The 17,581-nt window shown below is 28.6% G+C and overlaps 1 protein-coding gene across 2 annotated transcripts; it reads left to right on the top strand.

The window, feature by feature from the left end:
- Window positions 1-1,437: 1,437 nt before the first annotated feature.
- On the top strand, window positions 1,438-8,016 carry LOC112679925 (inner nuclear membrane protein Man1). Of its 2 annotated transcripts, none has more exons than XM_025549882.1 (11): window positions 1,438-1,836; window positions 2,191-2,444; window positions 2,568-2,762; window positions 3,323-3,398; window positions 3,461-3,612; window positions 4,937-5,323; window positions 5,959-6,156; window positions 6,221-6,356; window positions 7,361-7,471; window positions 7,560-7,741; window positions 7,836-8,016. In XM_025549882.1, exons 2-11 carry the CDS (start codon window positions 2,198-2,200, stop codon window positions 7,952-7,954), a joined length of 1,803 nt encoding a protein of 600 aa, XP_025405667.1. In that variant the 5' UTR covers window positions 1,438-1,836; window positions 2,191-2,197; the 3' UTR covers window positions 7,955-8,016. The 2 variants fall into 2 exon arrangements, with proteins under 2 accessions (XP_025405667.1, XP_025405660.1); XM_025549875.1 differs by having other exon boundaries at window positions 1,439-2,051; window positions 7,836-8,015.
- The last annotated feature ends 9,565 nt before the right edge of the window (window positions 8,017-17,581 follow it).

A 17,581-nucleotide genomic window follows, 5' to 3' on the forward strand; every position in this document is an offset into this window, starting at 1 on the left:
TCCCATTCAGTGAAAACTTTTTCATATCTGCAGTTTTATCAGTCTGAGAAAAAGAAAAACTAATAGAACTGAAAACGGTTTTTCACTTGAGGCATCATTTGAAAAAAAATCTATTATCGCCTTTTAGGCTGATGCGAAAGAAGAATATCCTGAGCTATTATGAAAAGCATTCATTGTCCTGTTACTATTCACAAGCATTGTATTTGTGGAAAGGGCCTTTTTTTCATACATGTTCATAAGAAATAAATACCATAATAGACTGTAAGTTCAAACTTACGGGTTTATTTATCATGTGTGGAGCCAGATTTAAAAAAAATTTAATTCAAGCAAACAAACTCAAGGTTCGTATTAAAATTAAATAAATATTTCCAAATGTTCCTTTAAAATTATTATTTTCCAAATTGATATTTTATAAATTGTTATTTTGGTAACCAATAAAAAATTATAAAAATGGTTGAAGTCATGATAAGTATACTGAAATTCATAAAATATAATATTAACTTGTTGTTACAAAAATATTTATAAGTTACATACCATCAATCGAGGTGACTTAGAATTGTGAGGCAGGAGCGAACTGGCCAGGGAGGTAAAGGGGCGATCGCCTCCTAGGCCCTCGATAGTGTTATATTAATTACCCATACAGGGACGACGCGAGGGGGTGGGAAATAGGAGCAGTTTCCTAGGGCCCCGCGACTTAAATTATAATTAAGGCCCCGCGGTTCTGATTTAACTGAACTTAAAATATATTATTAATATAAATTATAAGACCCAACATTAATTTTGTCCAAGGCCTCGCAAATTCTAGCACCGTCACTGTACCCATATACAAAATGTAATATTAAATTATAATGTCGTTTTCTGGTTCATATGGTTTCAGCCCAAAAACTAGCTACGTCTTTGGCGTTGTTATTTGCTTCACAACATCATCTTGTGTGTACGACTAAAGACAGATTAAGCATTGCAGAATATATTTCATTGTCTGTTCCATCCCACACGGATATAAGGAAAAAACTTTACGTGGTGTACCCGAAGCAACGTTTTAACGGCTAACTTTCCCAAACACAGGCACGTACCCTTGTCTAGGTATCCTGTTATATCTTTCATAGTATTAATTCAAATGTAATAATAATAGGTCCAGTTGATGCTCTCCCCTCCTGGCCCCTCGATACACAGTCCGCCCCTGCTGCGAGGTGAAATGAAACGATTCGGTTTTTCTTTAAACATATCATTTTGTCTCTGACGGAAAACGATATAATTCGATTCTGCCTCCATTAAATTTAAATTTTCAATTTTTGTGATAATAAATGTTATCATCAACCATGGTATTGGTCTTATCATAATATCAAAAAAAAAGAAGAAAAGATAAACGGTCACGATGCCGCATACCGCGGTCCATGTACGCTAATCAACGGGTTCGTGGCGGGTGCAAGTGCCCGTCTACGCGTGTACCTGTGCGCGACGAATAAGCCGTGCCACCGGTAACCTTGGACGAGTCGTGTCGTAGTAGTTATCGCGGTCAAACCATGTGGCACCAATGATTACGGGTACACCGCACGAATACGTATAGTATATTGTAGTGCATTATTGTACGCACCTGTGGTACCGTGCACGACATTACTGCAAGATGGTGTATTGTACGTCGCGTTAAAATTTTTATAATTTCACAACGGGGGGGGGGGGGGGGGGAGAAACGTTATCACTGCGTTCGGCGTGACTGTACCGCCCGTCCCCGCGGACCGCGTGCGAAACCGACAGCTCGTGCAGCACAGGGTCTATACGTCGGTAACGCGGTGCACGGACCAAGGTTGCTGATTAAAAGTAACGGAATTTTCGACGGTAATTGATCTTGTAGGTTAAACCCAATCACAATAAATTTTCGCCGCAGACCGCGACCGTTACCGCTGGTGCTGTAACGCGCGACGTTTTTCCCTGGTCCTACGGTCGTCTGGATCACGTAAAATTTTCGAATCGTCTTTGATGTGCTGGAACAAGTGCCGACCGGATTCGTTCGTCTCCCGCGCAACACTCGTCCAACCGAACGCCGGATAAACGTGAGTGAAATCGTCCGCTGAACGATCGGAATCCGGTTCGAATAGCCCAGGCCATTATTATTACACTATTATTACTATACACCCATATTTAAACCTCTCGATCCCGGCGTCGTTTTTCACGACCAGTTCTGATTTGCAGACGTACGATGGGCGAACACTTGACCGACCAAGAACTGCGGCATCGTTTGTCCGTGTTCAACACCGTGGTCCCTCCAGTCACCAATTCCACCAGAGGATTGTTGCTGAAAAAACTCGCAAAACTCGAACATGATGCAAATGTGCAAATGAACCAGGTTGGCTCGTCCGTTAAAGATAACAGCTCTTTGTTAAACGTTTCAAATTGGAATAATTCTGCCAGTGAAGACGAAGATCAAAACTCTTATTTGTTACCAGGTTACTATATTATAGCTATGCATTTCGTTTCAAACAATATTCTGATATCTTAAATATTTTACTAATCTTTTTAGAAACTCTACACTATCCACCAAGTTTTAACAACATTGAATTACTTTACAGACTCCAAAAAGTTTCTTAACAAATTACCTGAAATACAGACTGAAATTAAAACGCCTAGGCTCCTTGACTCCAGTATAAACATAACTTCGAGAGAACCTGTCATTCGAAGACCTCGGTCGGATCCTCTTACTGAAACTCCAAACGCTGATAAGGCTATACAAAGGTGGAGAAAAAAAATGATGGATCAATCACAAAGTAAATTAAGTATAATACTCTGGTCCTAAAATTTTTTTGGTAATAATTATCTAATTCATAAATCACTTCATTCATTTTTTTCTTTTCTTGGTAACTTAACCTATTGTGATCATTGATTCCCAACTAAACCAAGTTTATATTTGGGTTAGATTTTTATTATGATTACATAATTGTGACTTTTATTAATATTAGAAGAAAATATATTTTTGTCTTGTAAGGATAAAGTTGGAAACAATCACTGATATTAATTAAAATATTAGAAACTATTCTATTTTAATTTCGTTGGAAATGAGTTATTTCATGTAAGATTCAAATATTTATTTTTTATAAATTTTTATGTTATAATTAATAAAAAAAATCTATTGTTTATTTATAATATTTTGTCTATTAATATTTATAGTTTCTTAAGTTATATATATATTAAACTACTATCAAATCTTATAAATTTAAATTAATTAACATTTAAATTTATCAATAAGGATATTAATGACATTAAAAGCTTTATTATATTTCATATTCATTAATTAATTATATCATTGCATTTTATATATATTTAACAGATAACTCTGATGTGACAAATACTTCACAATTTGATTTTCAATCGCCTGTTTTATCAATTTATTCTCAAAATTCAAGGTTTGCTAAAATAATTGAAAAATAATTAAGAAAATAGTTAGTTAAAATTATATTTATTACAGGAGATATGTTCAACCAACACCACAAAGACACCAAGGAACTAGCTATACAAGAAATACTCAATATATCATATTACTTTTTGTTGGATTTTTTGTAGTCATTTTTGGATTATACTTTACTTCAATACAATCAAGTACATTTGTATTACCTTCAGGTAATAATATATTTACAAATTATAACTTTGTTTTTTTGAAATCATAATTTTTGAAATTAATATACAAACAAATATTTTATGTATAGAAATAAATAAATAAATGCTCAACCTGGTGTATTATTATATTTGTAAAAAATAACCAGCTTTGAATTAAAAATTCATCGTCCTATATACACCAAATCATTAAAATCGCGATTGAATATGAAAAAAAAGGAAGGAATACATTGAGAAAAATTGGTTGTTTTAAGTAATATATCTGATAAATTTGCTGAAATTCTAAACAATAATACTAATAATGTAAAAAACACCTTTAAAACTACTAATAATCAAATAAGACATTTAAATAAAATCCCTCTTCTATTGAAAATACTGGTATATAAATATACTTAATTGTAATAAATTTTATATATGTAAGACAAATAGAAAGATTTAAAATAAGATATAAAGAATACTTATCTGAAATAAAATTAAGATAGACTAACCCTAATTCAAATTTTGCTAATCATGTTTTAGATAATTACCATAATATATATTTTAATTTTAATACAGACTTAGAAATATCTTATATTAATACATTTTAAATAATTTATCCTATTGAAATTAATTATCTTTATGTAAAATTACCAAATTTTCTCCTTCCTTTATTTTTTCATATTCAATCGTGATTTCATTGATTTTGTATGTACTTGACAAATTTTTAATTGGAAACCAGTCGTACGTTACAAATATAATAATATGCTAGACTAAACAATTATTTATAAACTATTTATTTATATATTAATGAGTATAATTATTAATCTATTACTGTTTTAATTTTTAATTATTTTATGAAATATTTATTAATTTATTTTCTTTTTATTATTATATTTAAAATTTAAATTCATAGTTAGATTATCACCATCATATTATTCTTTTAATAAATGTTTTAAACTGTAGAAAAATTGTATTATATGATATTATATTAACAAAATTAATAATAAAGTTTCTGTTCAAATCATTAAAGAAAAATAATATCTTATCTATACTATTACTTACAATTTTGAGAATTATTACACTTGATGAAAAGAAAAATGTAATAATGTATATAATACAATAATATATACTAATCAAATGTAATATCAATTATTTAAAACTATATATCAAACTATTTAAAAATATGTTGTATTAGACAACTTAAAATAATAATTATAAATAACAATTAACATCTTATATTACTGTTAGTTCTTTATGTATCAGATAATATGATATAAATTAGTCCTTTCATAGTTGATAATTTAAAAAATAAAATAAATTTATATTATTAATAATTTGTACTAATTTCCAGGTGTTTTGAATACATTGTGTGCTGTTAAAAATCTAGAAACATTAGATTGTAATGCAGAACAAGAAAAAACTCAACTATTATATAACTTTTTGATATCAGAAGTTCAAGATAAATTTATAAAGAACCAATGTGAAAATTCAGATATAAAACCAATTATGGAAGCAAAAACTGTGTTTGAATATATTTCTACCCATGAAAATATGCCATCTAGAGATATCGAAGAACTAATTGGACTATTTATGAATATTGCAAAAACTTATTCTGATTCGCCCATTGGATTTGATGATAATGCATTTAATATAAACGTGCAACCAAATTTACCAATTTTCTGTGCTGTTAAAAATATTTTCGCCAACATGTTCTATCTTGTTTTATGGCTTGGAGTTGGTAAATAAACCTCAAATATTTTAAGCTAATTGATATAATTTTATTTTATTAAAAAGAATAATTTTTATGTCAACGCTCAATTTATATACCTATTTTCTTAGATCATTTACAATGTTTAAAGTTTGTTTCTCATCAATGCAATATTTATCTAACACTTATAAATACATTCTTGTGGGAACATTATCGAATAAGCATTCAATTCTTTGACATAAAAGTAAAAACAAAAAACAAATATTGTCATTCATGTGCTTTTTATACAAATTGTACTTTATAAATATGCATATAGGATACAGTTTTAATAAATAGATACACACATTTTAGAGTATTCTCTATGCCAGCGATTTTCATTAGTATGGTGTTTTAGTAAATATCATCATAATGTACATTGTTATTAATTATAATTAATAAAAGTTTAGAATCGTCAATAAAATCGTTATATTAATCATAATAATTATATTAATTTATCATTACTTTTTAATGTTATAATAAAATGGTCACTCAAAATCTTGGTGACATTATAGAGCGTCGCGGCCTCAAAATGATTGAAAATTGAATGCTCTATGCGTTGTCTGTGATCTAACTCATTTCTCATGTTGAATAAAAAAAAATTAAATCTATTTTTTTTTTTTTTTTAGTGGCTTTGGCTATTATTAGTGTTTATTTTGGAATATGCTATGTTACGACTAAAAGTGAAAAACATAGGCAAGAAGTTAATCGATTAGTTGAAAGTACCATTGATTTATTGAAACAACAAGCACAATATAGACCAAATGAAGGTTATCTGCCAATTATACATATACGTGATCAATTAATTCCACTCAATGAAAGACAAGGTATTAAATGATTGATTATTATTTGTAAATAATTTTTTTTCATAAAATCCATTTTATTATTTAGCTAAATCTAAAATTTGGAATGAAGTTGAACAGTACTTTACCGAATCAGAATCAAGAGTAAGATCTGGAATTCAGCAAATTGATGGTGAAGACTTTCATGTTTGGAGATGGGTTCAACCTATGTCACCTGGTTCAGCGTGAGTAATTTATTACTAAATCACAGTTATATAATTGACTGTTTAACATACTTTATATTTAGTATTATAAAGTAGCCGATTTTTATTAAAAGTATTCGATCTAATTTGATGTTGGCCTAAGTACTTATAATTAAGTACTTAATTATAAACTCAAAAACTTGATGCTACTTTTACCAATAATATTATTTAGACTTCATTACATTTGTAAGTTAGAGGAATTATTATTTTCTGTATAATTAAAATAAATTCATTAATATACATAATTTATTTTAATTCTTAGTTAATAAAATATGAATCTTGATTTGTTTAGTTTAAATTACCCTTATACATTTTTTGATATTAAAAAGTATAACATGTTTTTTGTTTGGTAATCAATTTGTTATTACAACTGTTCAAAGAGCATGTTTTTATTTTTTATAAGGTAGATATCATAAATTATGCAGGATATAAATCTTTCTTCCAAAGTAGTTTTGCTTATTTTAATTTTTTTCTTTTCTTTTTATATTTAACTTAGATATTTATGATTTGTCATCATAGTGAAAATAGTCATCTGTAATTCATACATTTTTTTTGTTATATTGTCTGGGTCCCAACTAGATCAATAAGGTATTAAATAATAATTAATTTAGATATTTTTCCTCTTTTTTTTTTTTTTAGGTACTTAATTTTTTACCATTTTTAAGTGTCCGCTTGATGAAGGTATTAACTAATATTACATTTTTAATATTATTTATAAATTTATTATTATATTTTTTTAGCTCACTAAAACAAATTAATTCTATGAAATCCATGTAAATTGCATAGTTGCGTATGGTTTTGATTTATAGTTTTAATTTATATTTGTTATTATAAAAGCCATTTATAAATTAAAGTTAACATTTAATATAAAGATATAATAAAATTAAGTTTTTAAAAATGTATAGTATTTATATAATTAACACATACATTGTCATGCATTTTAACTTATTTATTATACCAATGTTTTTATTATTATATTATTTTAGGAAAAAAGTTTGGCAAGGTCAAGCATTTGAAACTAATGAAGGTAGTATGAATTCTCCTCAACCAAGTCCTACTTCCTGTCTGAAAATCCGTCACATGTTCGGACCAGATTCGTAAGTTCATTATTTGTACATCTGACCTTATGCTTTTTATTTAAAATGGTACATATTATTAGTAAATATTTTGTTCATTTTGTCACAGTTTGATTGGAACTGATTGTATAACACGTGTTAAAGATGCCATTTTAGAAAAATGCGATGGTGTTGAGGTTCTACATCTTTCAGTTGATGGTAACAGTCTAGAAGGATGTGTTTATGTTAAGTGTGCTTCTCCTGCTGAAGCAGGAAAAGCTTATAGACAGTTACATGGATTTTGGTATGATGGTATGTATTATATTTAATTATTATATTATATTTCAATAATGCTTTATCTTATGATTTTGATAATTTTAACATAAAATTTTTTTTTTTGTTTTAGGCAAATTAGTTACTGTTAAATTTTTACGTTTGGAGCGTTATCATCAAAGATTTCCTGATGCTGTTTCTGCAACAATACCTCTTAGGCCTTCTAATAATGAAAAACGTTCATTACAATAAATTATGTTGTATTTAAAGAACTTTTAAATATTAATGTAATAGAAAAATGTTTTTACTTATAAGTAGTACTTCATTTTGTTTTTTCTATTATTATTTCTAAAAGGAACAAAACCTTGTGAAGAAATATTGTTTTTTTTTTTTTTATTACTATTTTTTTTTTTTATTCTTGAGCTTCTAAAAGCTCTAAGTTATTGAATATATTTTTGTAAACTAATAGAAGAATTTTAATTTCCCATGTAATATATGAATATTAATAGTATATTGTAAATTGATATTATTCAATATTGTTATATTCTAACTAAATTAATTGGCTAATTAAAAATGTCTGAAATGTATTAAACAATTATTTTGGTTAGAAGATTTATTTCCATACATATTTAAAATTTGAAAATGATGGGTAACTTGTAAAAAAAATTAGTTAAATTAATTTTATATTGAATATTATAATAGGTTTTGTAATTTTTAAACTATTGAACAGTTAAGACTAAATAATGCATAGTTTTGTGAAATTGTATTATTTTAACATATTATGTTGAACTGAAATAATAAAAATAAAAATAAATAAACCTTTATATTTTTAATCTATAATATTTTTTTTATAAAACTAATTGCAATTAAAAATTTATGTTATTGATACGGTTTGTGAAAACTATTTATAATCAATTGTTTTACTTGTCTTTAAGGAGAGTTTTGTTTACTGTGACTCAGATTCGTTATTTTTACTATGTGTCTACTGATTAGGATAGTTATTAACAGACACTCTATAATGATTGTTAAATAAATAAAGTTTTTAATACCTAAATGAAATGATTTTCGTGCATTGGCGTATTCAGGGACACAATCCCTCCCTCCCTTCAGTGATATTTTTGGCGTTCTCAATTCTTTGTTCTTTCACTCCAAAGGAAAAGATTTATCACATATTAACGGCTAATATATAACTTAGTAAACAAAAAATTATTATATTTTCATAATTTTTTTCACGTAATTTATGACAACATAATATTTGGAATCATTGGATCTCTGTGAACTGATATCAATTTATTGGAATACCAGATTGCAAACAGCGACTAACGGTGTTGAATATATATAATACGCATATTGTAGAATATGTCCAAAGCTGTTGAAAAAAAACGATATAAAATAACCATTGATTAGAAATATAATACAATAATAAAACGGAATGAATCATCGAAATCTGGTATGCTGATGCATTTTATAAATACTGTTTTTTCTTAAAGTCAATAGTGGATACTGTTACATACTTTTCAATGCGCACTGTACATTTTGTTGGTACGATAGGATGAGCTGGTACTATATCAACTAACTTTTTCGTTAACAAGTGACTAGCTGTTATTATCTTTCTATACCATTCATATATATGAGCGCGCCGAACACAAAAATATCTAAAAACGATCACGCATATTATATTACCCACTATGTTGTCGTTAAACGTATTTTCATAAGCAATAACCAGGCCCTGATTTACGCAAGTGCAGATGGAGCACTTGCAATTGCCCCCCCCCCCCAATTTCTGGGGCCTCCCTGTCTCCGTAAGTTGTAGAAAATTATATTTTTAAATTAATTCCACAAACATTAATTTTGTAAAATATAATACCAACTGTCGATGTTTAGAGTTCAATATATTTTTATCATTAAATTGTCAGTTAAATTTTGGTTATTTTTGTCATTCCACGCCCCAGTTCTATCAGTTCCCATCACAAAATATTAAAATAATAATAATTAAAAATTGTTTGAACATCGGAAATACTTGATACCTAATAACTATTTATAGATTTATTCAAGCCCAGTATTTACAGGTTTACCCGTCGTTGGTGACCATAGAAAAGAGATTAGAATTTAGATTGTTGGTGACGCTATGAGTATTTCGTTCACACAATTACCATTTTTAGAACCACTGATTTATATTTAATTTGACTTGGAAATTTTATAAATTTTATGATAAGTAAGTATTTTACACTTTTAACCATGATTTAAGATAATTATCTTAAATCATGCTTTTAACATATAAATATTTTTTTATTATCAACATTCCCCCCCACTCTATGATGATTTTTCTGAAAAATTTTTTGACTTGGGAGGCCCCAAAAAAATTGTGCACTTAAGCCCTGGAAATAACATGTAATGAATATATTTATACATAATATTCGTACAATTTTACGTTCGTTTGTTTCGCACCATTGTTGTGACAGGAGACTGCGTTGTAGTTGAAGCCTAAATCGGTGGTTTTTAATAAGCGGTCCGGGGTTGTGTTCGAAGTGAAAACGTTAAGCATGAAGCCAGGCTTGGATGAGATTAACAAAAAGGTAAGGATTTCATTCGTCTTACAAAGTTGGTAAGTTATTTAAATTACTTATATTTTAGTAACTTGTAATTAAACGTTACCTAAATATGATAGATATAGTATTTCACATAAAATGAAATACTTTCAATAAACGTCTTTGAATTATTAATATTACCAAAAGGCGTGTACAGGTAAAAAAAAAATCAAAATAATAATATTTTTTTTCATAAGCTAAAAAATACGTCCCCGGCCCGATTTAAATTTAAATTACCTTATAGTTTCATACTAATTGAAAACCACTAGCCTAGAAAGAGAAAGGGTCCATATCAAAACTTTAATTAGATAATTTAACTAAATATGTATGTATATATATATATATATATATATAATAATAACCATTACCTCAATACCCATGGAGCGTAAATTCAGTACTCTATTAAATGTATGAATTTATTTATTTTTAATTAATTTTAATTCAGTTGTTTCGACTAGAATGTTACAAATCTTACGAGCTTACAAGGTTACGGCAATATAAGTTATAGCAATAGGGAATAGAGTAAATATCGTTTTCCTGGTCCTCGTGAGCTTCGAAAAAGATATCTTGGGGTGTAACGTGAGCGTGTTAATCCGTGTATGTATACAAATACATATTTGATCTATACCGACACACACACATACCCGAGCACGTACTTTTTCGTAAATGCTCAAACGTACTTGCACAGTTCATTTGTCTAAATAATGGTGTCACTAATGGGTTGTACACTTCTTTCAGTAATTATGTAAACTGACGATAAGTGATACGTCAACCTATTTTCGAATCAAAAGTAAAGGGTTATACCTTTTTAAATGTGGAGTTTTTCTGTGGTGCAATTCTTAAGTCATTTGAAAATGCAATCAATTTCGATTAATTATAATTAATTATTAAATTATTACTGAAAAACCCGTCATCCAGAAAAATATTATCTGATTTTGTTTTATTCTGAATCGATTGCCAGGTAGTGTCGAATATTACGTACAATGGCAGTATCGTCAGTATAAGAGTGTATGTTTCCGTTCAGCTGGAAATACACACATCCATTATGTAAATATTTGAAGATAGAACTGTACCCTGAGAAAACACCTTTTTAAATCTAATGTATGTTGCTGAGTGTACTTCCTCTTGCGACCTGTTAAAACATGCCTTTTAAATAAGATTTATTATAAGTACAGTAAGCTTTCACAGTTATGCCAAAGTAATTTTTTAAGTTTTTTAACAGAATTGCATGTGATATACTATTAAAGGATTTACTAAGATCTAAAAATATGCCCATGGTTTGGCTGTGCTTATCAAGATTATCGTATATTTCTTTGGTAAGATTTTCCAAAACGTTATTTGCCCCAAGACCTTTTCTAACACCGTGTCGTGAGACAGGCAATAAATTATTCTCTTCTAAATAATTTATAAGTCTGTTTTTAATAAGATAATTGGTTTTATAAATCGGTTTTATGTAATTATAACGCATAATAAATCTAAGAGACAAATAATATATCGATAATGAAAACAAAGAATTGGCGTACGTTTGGCTGTAGAAATAACAGTCGCATAGGCGCAATACCATTAAATTAACTAGGGTGCAAAACTACAAAGGATTGTCTTACGCTTAAAACATCCACCTCCCGAGAAAGCCGAGGTATTTTGAACTTTTTCCAATAATGTTTTCATTGTTTCATTGTTAGTAAATACTATTGATTAATTGTTTATAACACGATAATTTTTCTTGCTAAAATCTATATGCATTGTAGACCATTTTTTTTTTCAGATTATATTTTAATATTTTGACGTAAACGTTCGACGTTGATTGTTTATTTGTTAAACAATCGTTTTTTCTGCTTTTTATCTATATTACTGATCACTATAATAACAAAAATATATTTTTAGTTATCTTAACTTTAAGAATATAATACTTTCATTGTTATTATTACAAGATACAGTAACGTCATAATATTTTTTTATCGTACTGTAGTTCAAAGCTTAAAATATGTATTACGTCAAAACCCCACTTCAGCTCGACATAAAACATCATGCGTTTAGACGTCAGATTCATCGGTACAATGGATCATACTATGCACGCACCACGCGAACAACAGTGTTAATTAGTAGTTAGGTATACAAATATTGTCGTTATGCCTATATATTTATAACGCGTTACGTTTAATTATTTCATGTGTACATCGATTCGATTTTTAATTTGGGGGGGGGGAATGTTAAACCCTTTTCACTAGTCACCTATTAGAGTAGCATTATAGATAGGTACATATAGCTTTTTTTGCATAACGCTCCCGTTTAATTTCACCCTATCCATGGTTATCTGCGTGCGTATTATGCATATTTCGCACTTGTGTTGTCGTCTTGTTGATCATTATTTCGACGCGCGATTCGTACCCCTCGCTTCGTATCACATTATTATTAAGGTCTGATCGTGCATTCGTTTATTTTTTACGCAAGACACTATTCGCCTGCACGAAATCGACCCTACCGATATGCGCTATACATTGTAGTTATTACACTTATACACGTACAAAACTATTTGCAAACGACATTGAATTCCCCCTTCGGTGTCCGTATCGCTTAGGTAGCCGCTGATTTACATATTATACATTTATCCGTCGTCATAAAGGATTGCGACAGTCCTCCACAACAACGTTTGACAAGGAACCCGCGCGTATATGGATTAACTGACATTCCTGTTAAGTTTTATATCACGCCGTACAAGGTTCCGCGAAAAAAAAACACGTGGTATACATACGTTACGGTTACTTTTATGTTGCTGTACTTCCTTTCGGTCCGCGTATTTGGTTACCAGTTGTTACGGAAAAACAATATTCAGACCGTGTCAAGCAAAATTAAAAGTTTTTTCGGAATTTTAAGCTATTACCATTGAGTGTGTTTGACACAAACACGAGCCGTTTTTGTATCCAGTATTAAATGGGCAGGAAAACGAGATGGATGATGGATTTGAACATTCCAGTGTTATTCGAAATGAAATGAAAATCCTATAGTAACTGCGTTTACCAATATTCGAATAAAATGCGATGCGTTTGGTATCGTGATACAGATGTAACTGCTGATGAATGCCACTACTATTAATTAATGATACAACCGACGTTTGAAGATAGCTTGTGACAGTTTAAACACATGTATATTTTTAGTAACAGTTAACAACGTGATAATGTAAAAATAAAGTGGTTGTTGGAATCACAAAGATCAATTACAATTAAAAAAAAAAAAAAGTCATGTAAACGGTCATGCCTTCTTAACTGTATGACACTGTTGGCATTCATATACAAAAATTAATCGTCATCTGCAGGCCAGCTGCGATGGGTACCGAGCAGATATGGTAGGTTAGGTGCGTTTGACATTTTGTTTACAATAAAATTTAATTAAGAAAAGTAAAAAGAAAATTATGGTCACGTTTGTAACATATTTTCTTTTCACTCACCGCTAGGTGTTAGCCTCGAGGCTATTTATATATTTATATATACAGTATCGACCAAAAGATGATTTAAAAAAAAATTGAAATTAGTAAATACAATTTACGAATAAGTCGATAGAAAGAAAAATTATTAATTTTTAAATAGAAGGTAGGATATACATACCTAAATATCAACGTACATTTTATAAAAGTGTATGATGGTAATTTCAATATTAATAAAATATAAATATATAGATATATAGTCTATTAGCTGTCTAGTGACGTCATTGTTTGAAGTAAGGTCAATTGAAGTAAAGAAAAATGGCAATCAGCTGAAATCGTTTTGAACGTTTCTTGCGTGCATTCACAAATTTTCATGACGATTTCAAACGCTGTCTTCAAAAAACGTGCAATCATACAACTGTATATCACATAGTTTAATGATATGTCTTTGACAACACAACACTAGTTGTTGATGAAACTAAGAATATTTTTGTTTTTTTGTTCCGTCATTTATGCAATTTTACACTATATAATTATTATTTAGTAGCTAGTAGGAGTACTCCAGAAGTTTCACATAAACTTACCGGTTTACAATACTAAAAATAATTATTAGGTACATGCATATGACGCATATATTAGGTACCTACCCATAAATTGTTTAATACATAAATTTTTTAAAACGTTATTTTTTAACACTTTCCAATGATGGCTTCAAAGAATTACTTAAAATTCAAGAAAAAAAAATCATTTCATTATATTACGGCATTATGTATCAATTTTGTTAACTTAGCAGTAAGGCACTATTTAATTGAAATATCACATAAGTATTATAGACGTTTAAAAATGTCAATGAATTTACATTAATGGAAAAAATTAAATGAAAACTAGCATTTTTAGTTTTAATTTAGGTTTTATAAAAATTAAAAGCTATAACCTATTAGTTATTATTATATTACCTGAAATTTGATTCTTGCCAACATTTATTTTTTAGATATTATTATTTACGATTTGTATTTTAATTTGGATGAGCCAAAAGTTTAAATCAAAATAATCTATTTTTCGTTCTACACTTTGTAGAAATAAAAATAATATGTTAACTGATATATTACATTTTTATTAATTAATTTTGTGTTTTACGAATTGAAATTTAAATTATGTTTCAACATTTTACTGAATATTAAGTATATCGAAAGTCTTGATAATCATTTTGTTTAAATACCGTTTAGTAATTGCGGGCCACTTACATTTTGTATTGACGGATTATTGATTTTTGTGAACACTATTTATTATTGTACGATATAAGCGGAGCTCTGCTCGGTGATTCATACAATATTTACAAGCTGCATTAAAAGCAAACAGAAAAAACTATTAGGTAATATTTTTAAACGTTTTGTTAATTTACAATATAAGCTCATAGTGTAAAATTAAAAAATACATTTTCCCTTCCCTTTTTGTTTTCTACAAAAATCTTTGGCGTTTTTTTTCGTACTATTAAAATTAATTTAATGTAATTAAATGCATCAATCTTATTTTCCGTCACATTTCTTCTAACTGTTCGGAGTCGGCCCACCCTTGTCCTACACCTAAAACAAATTTTTTTTTATTAATTATACGCATCAATGAAAAATATTTTTTTACGAAAAGCTGGTCGTTTTATCGTGGTACAATCCGGATACAAGTCTGTAGTGCCACAAATTTTAGTCATTATATTTAAAATCAATAGTTGAGTTCAATATATAATCATAGAAAATTTAAAATAATGTCTACGTCTAGAACAAAATAAATGATAGATTCATTGATTATTGTTATTTATTATAGTTATTGTGCTTATACTTTATTATTAACAAATACTACAATAATGCTCCTTATCTTGTAAAAAATATACAAATAGTTATTCATACTATAAACACGTGATCACTTTTATAAACACTATTTATTTACGTAGATTTTTAATGGAAATAGAAAATTAAATCCATATCGCAATGACGTAATATATCTAAATCCATTACTAACCCGTAATTAATAATAATAATAAAACAATTGAAAGAAATTAAGTCTATAAAACTAAGACAATGTAATAAAAAGACGTAATTCAGATATTTCAGTCAATATAGCTGGTACAAGGTATGTTTATAGTTATTACATTTTAGTTTCCAAGCAGGATCTATGTGTATTTGTATAACGATGTAGCACCTGGTTTAAATTATTGTTATATGCAAGCAGTTATATACAAGTAAAGTTCAATTCTTGTTGGTGCAATATTCTGAAACCACATCCCTTTTCATTACATATAGCCAATATTTAAATTATACCATTATTATATTCATAATACCATAATATGAGGTGTGTCTATTAAGTAATGAAACTTTTAATTCAAATATTTTTTATTTAGAATTTTCAATAATTTAATATTTTCCCTTCTATATATTTTTCTTTAAGTTTGATATATCGCACCATTCATATTTTCTATTGATTGAAACAGTGGTGAACATTTTTTTCTTGTATTGGTTTTAATCCTCTGTCGGTTTTGTTTTTACGCTTTCAAATGACTCAAAATATATCCTTTAAACGCATGGAGCGAGACCTGATGTATATTGGGGTTTTTTTAGCACTGGAATTCCAATTTGGGCCACAAAAAACTTTACAGATAGAGCAGTATGAGCCGTTGTCTTGATGCAACGATTCAAGATTCCCAATTCATTTTTCTATAACTTTAGTCGCTTTTTTCTTACTTGTTATATGAGCATTGTCAAGACATAAATAATAATGTTGAATTATTGTTTGTCCTTGTGGTACCTATTCAATCATAAACACCCCTTAACATCAATAAATACGATGAACATAGCCTTTATTTTGTCTTGCTTATTCTAGATTTTTTTTATATTTGGCAATGTCGAAGTTTTCCAATACATAGGTTGTCTCTTAGTTTCGGGATCATATTATAAAATTCAAGTTACATCACATGTTATAAACCTTTCCAACAAGTTTGGCTCATTTCTTATTCCGTTCGAGAATGTGTAAATTTGACGCTTATCGTCTATTTGTTCCTAAGAGAGGTTTTTAGGGACCTTTTAGCACAAATTTCAATCATATTCAATTAATCATGCAAAATTAGCCTAACTTGGTCATCCTGTTAATATTAACCATTTCAGCTGACATTTTAATTTTCAGTCTTTTTTTATGATATCATTGATTTTTTTTAAATATTACTGTCAGTTTTTGACAAGCATGGACAAGGAAGCACGGCCAACACGTTATTGGTCTTCAACTTTATTACGACCTTTAAGAAATCGTTTGTCACTTAAAACAAGTGATCGTGACATAACAGCATTTCCATAGACATTGGTCAACAAACTTTAACTTATCATTATTAACTACAGATTTTTTAATTTACAACGACATGGAATATGGGGGTGCTTTTAATTAAGTTGGGGATGCTGAAATACCTTCCTAGCACCCCCGTAGTAGCATCACTGAATCCCAATGAAATAAATACATACGTATGCATAAAAAATGAGTACTACATATATTATAAACTTACATTTAAGTTAAAAAATATAATCTAACCTTGGAAAATAATGTTTGAGAATCATTTTAAAAATTAATTTAAACGTACAAACTATAGTTTAGAAGCTGCTCGTTGATCCACTTCGTTGCAAGCAAATAGTATATTCATCATCCATTACAATTTATAGTACTGTATTCAATTGAGTTCGCACTGTCTATAAATAGCTTTATAAGCTCACAGCTATTACAAGTATTATATTATTACAGTGAGCAAACTGATGTTTATAAATACTGTTTTTATATTTATATATTATTTTTTCCAAATGGAGAGCTGTCATTGTTCTGTTATTAAACATTCATATG

This window comes from Sipha flava, unplaced genomic scaffold (assembly GCF_003268045.1).
Source record: "Sipha flava isolate LNK unplaced genomic scaffold, YSA_version1 100_pilon_pilon, whole genome shotgun sequence".
NCBI classification, from domain to species: Eukaryota; Metazoa; Arthropoda; class Insecta; order Hemiptera; family Aphididae; genus Sipha; species Sipha flava.

What these genes read in the sequence shown, in the direction of transcription:
- LOC112679925 (XM_025549882.1), top strand. Translation starts at nt 2,198, where the DNA reads ATGGGCGAACACTTGACCGACCAAGAACTGCGGCATCGTTTGTCCGTG. An exon ending in AAACTCTTATTTGTTACCAG is followed by an intron (nt 2,445 to 2,567) that starts GTTACTATATTA and finishes ATTACTTTACAG; the next exon opens with ACTCCAAAAAGTTTCTTAAC. An exon ending in ATTTATTCTCAAAATTCAAG is followed by an intron (nt 3,399 to 3,460) that starts GTTTGCTAAAAT and finishes TATTTATTACAG; the next exon opens with GAGATATGTTCAACCAACAC.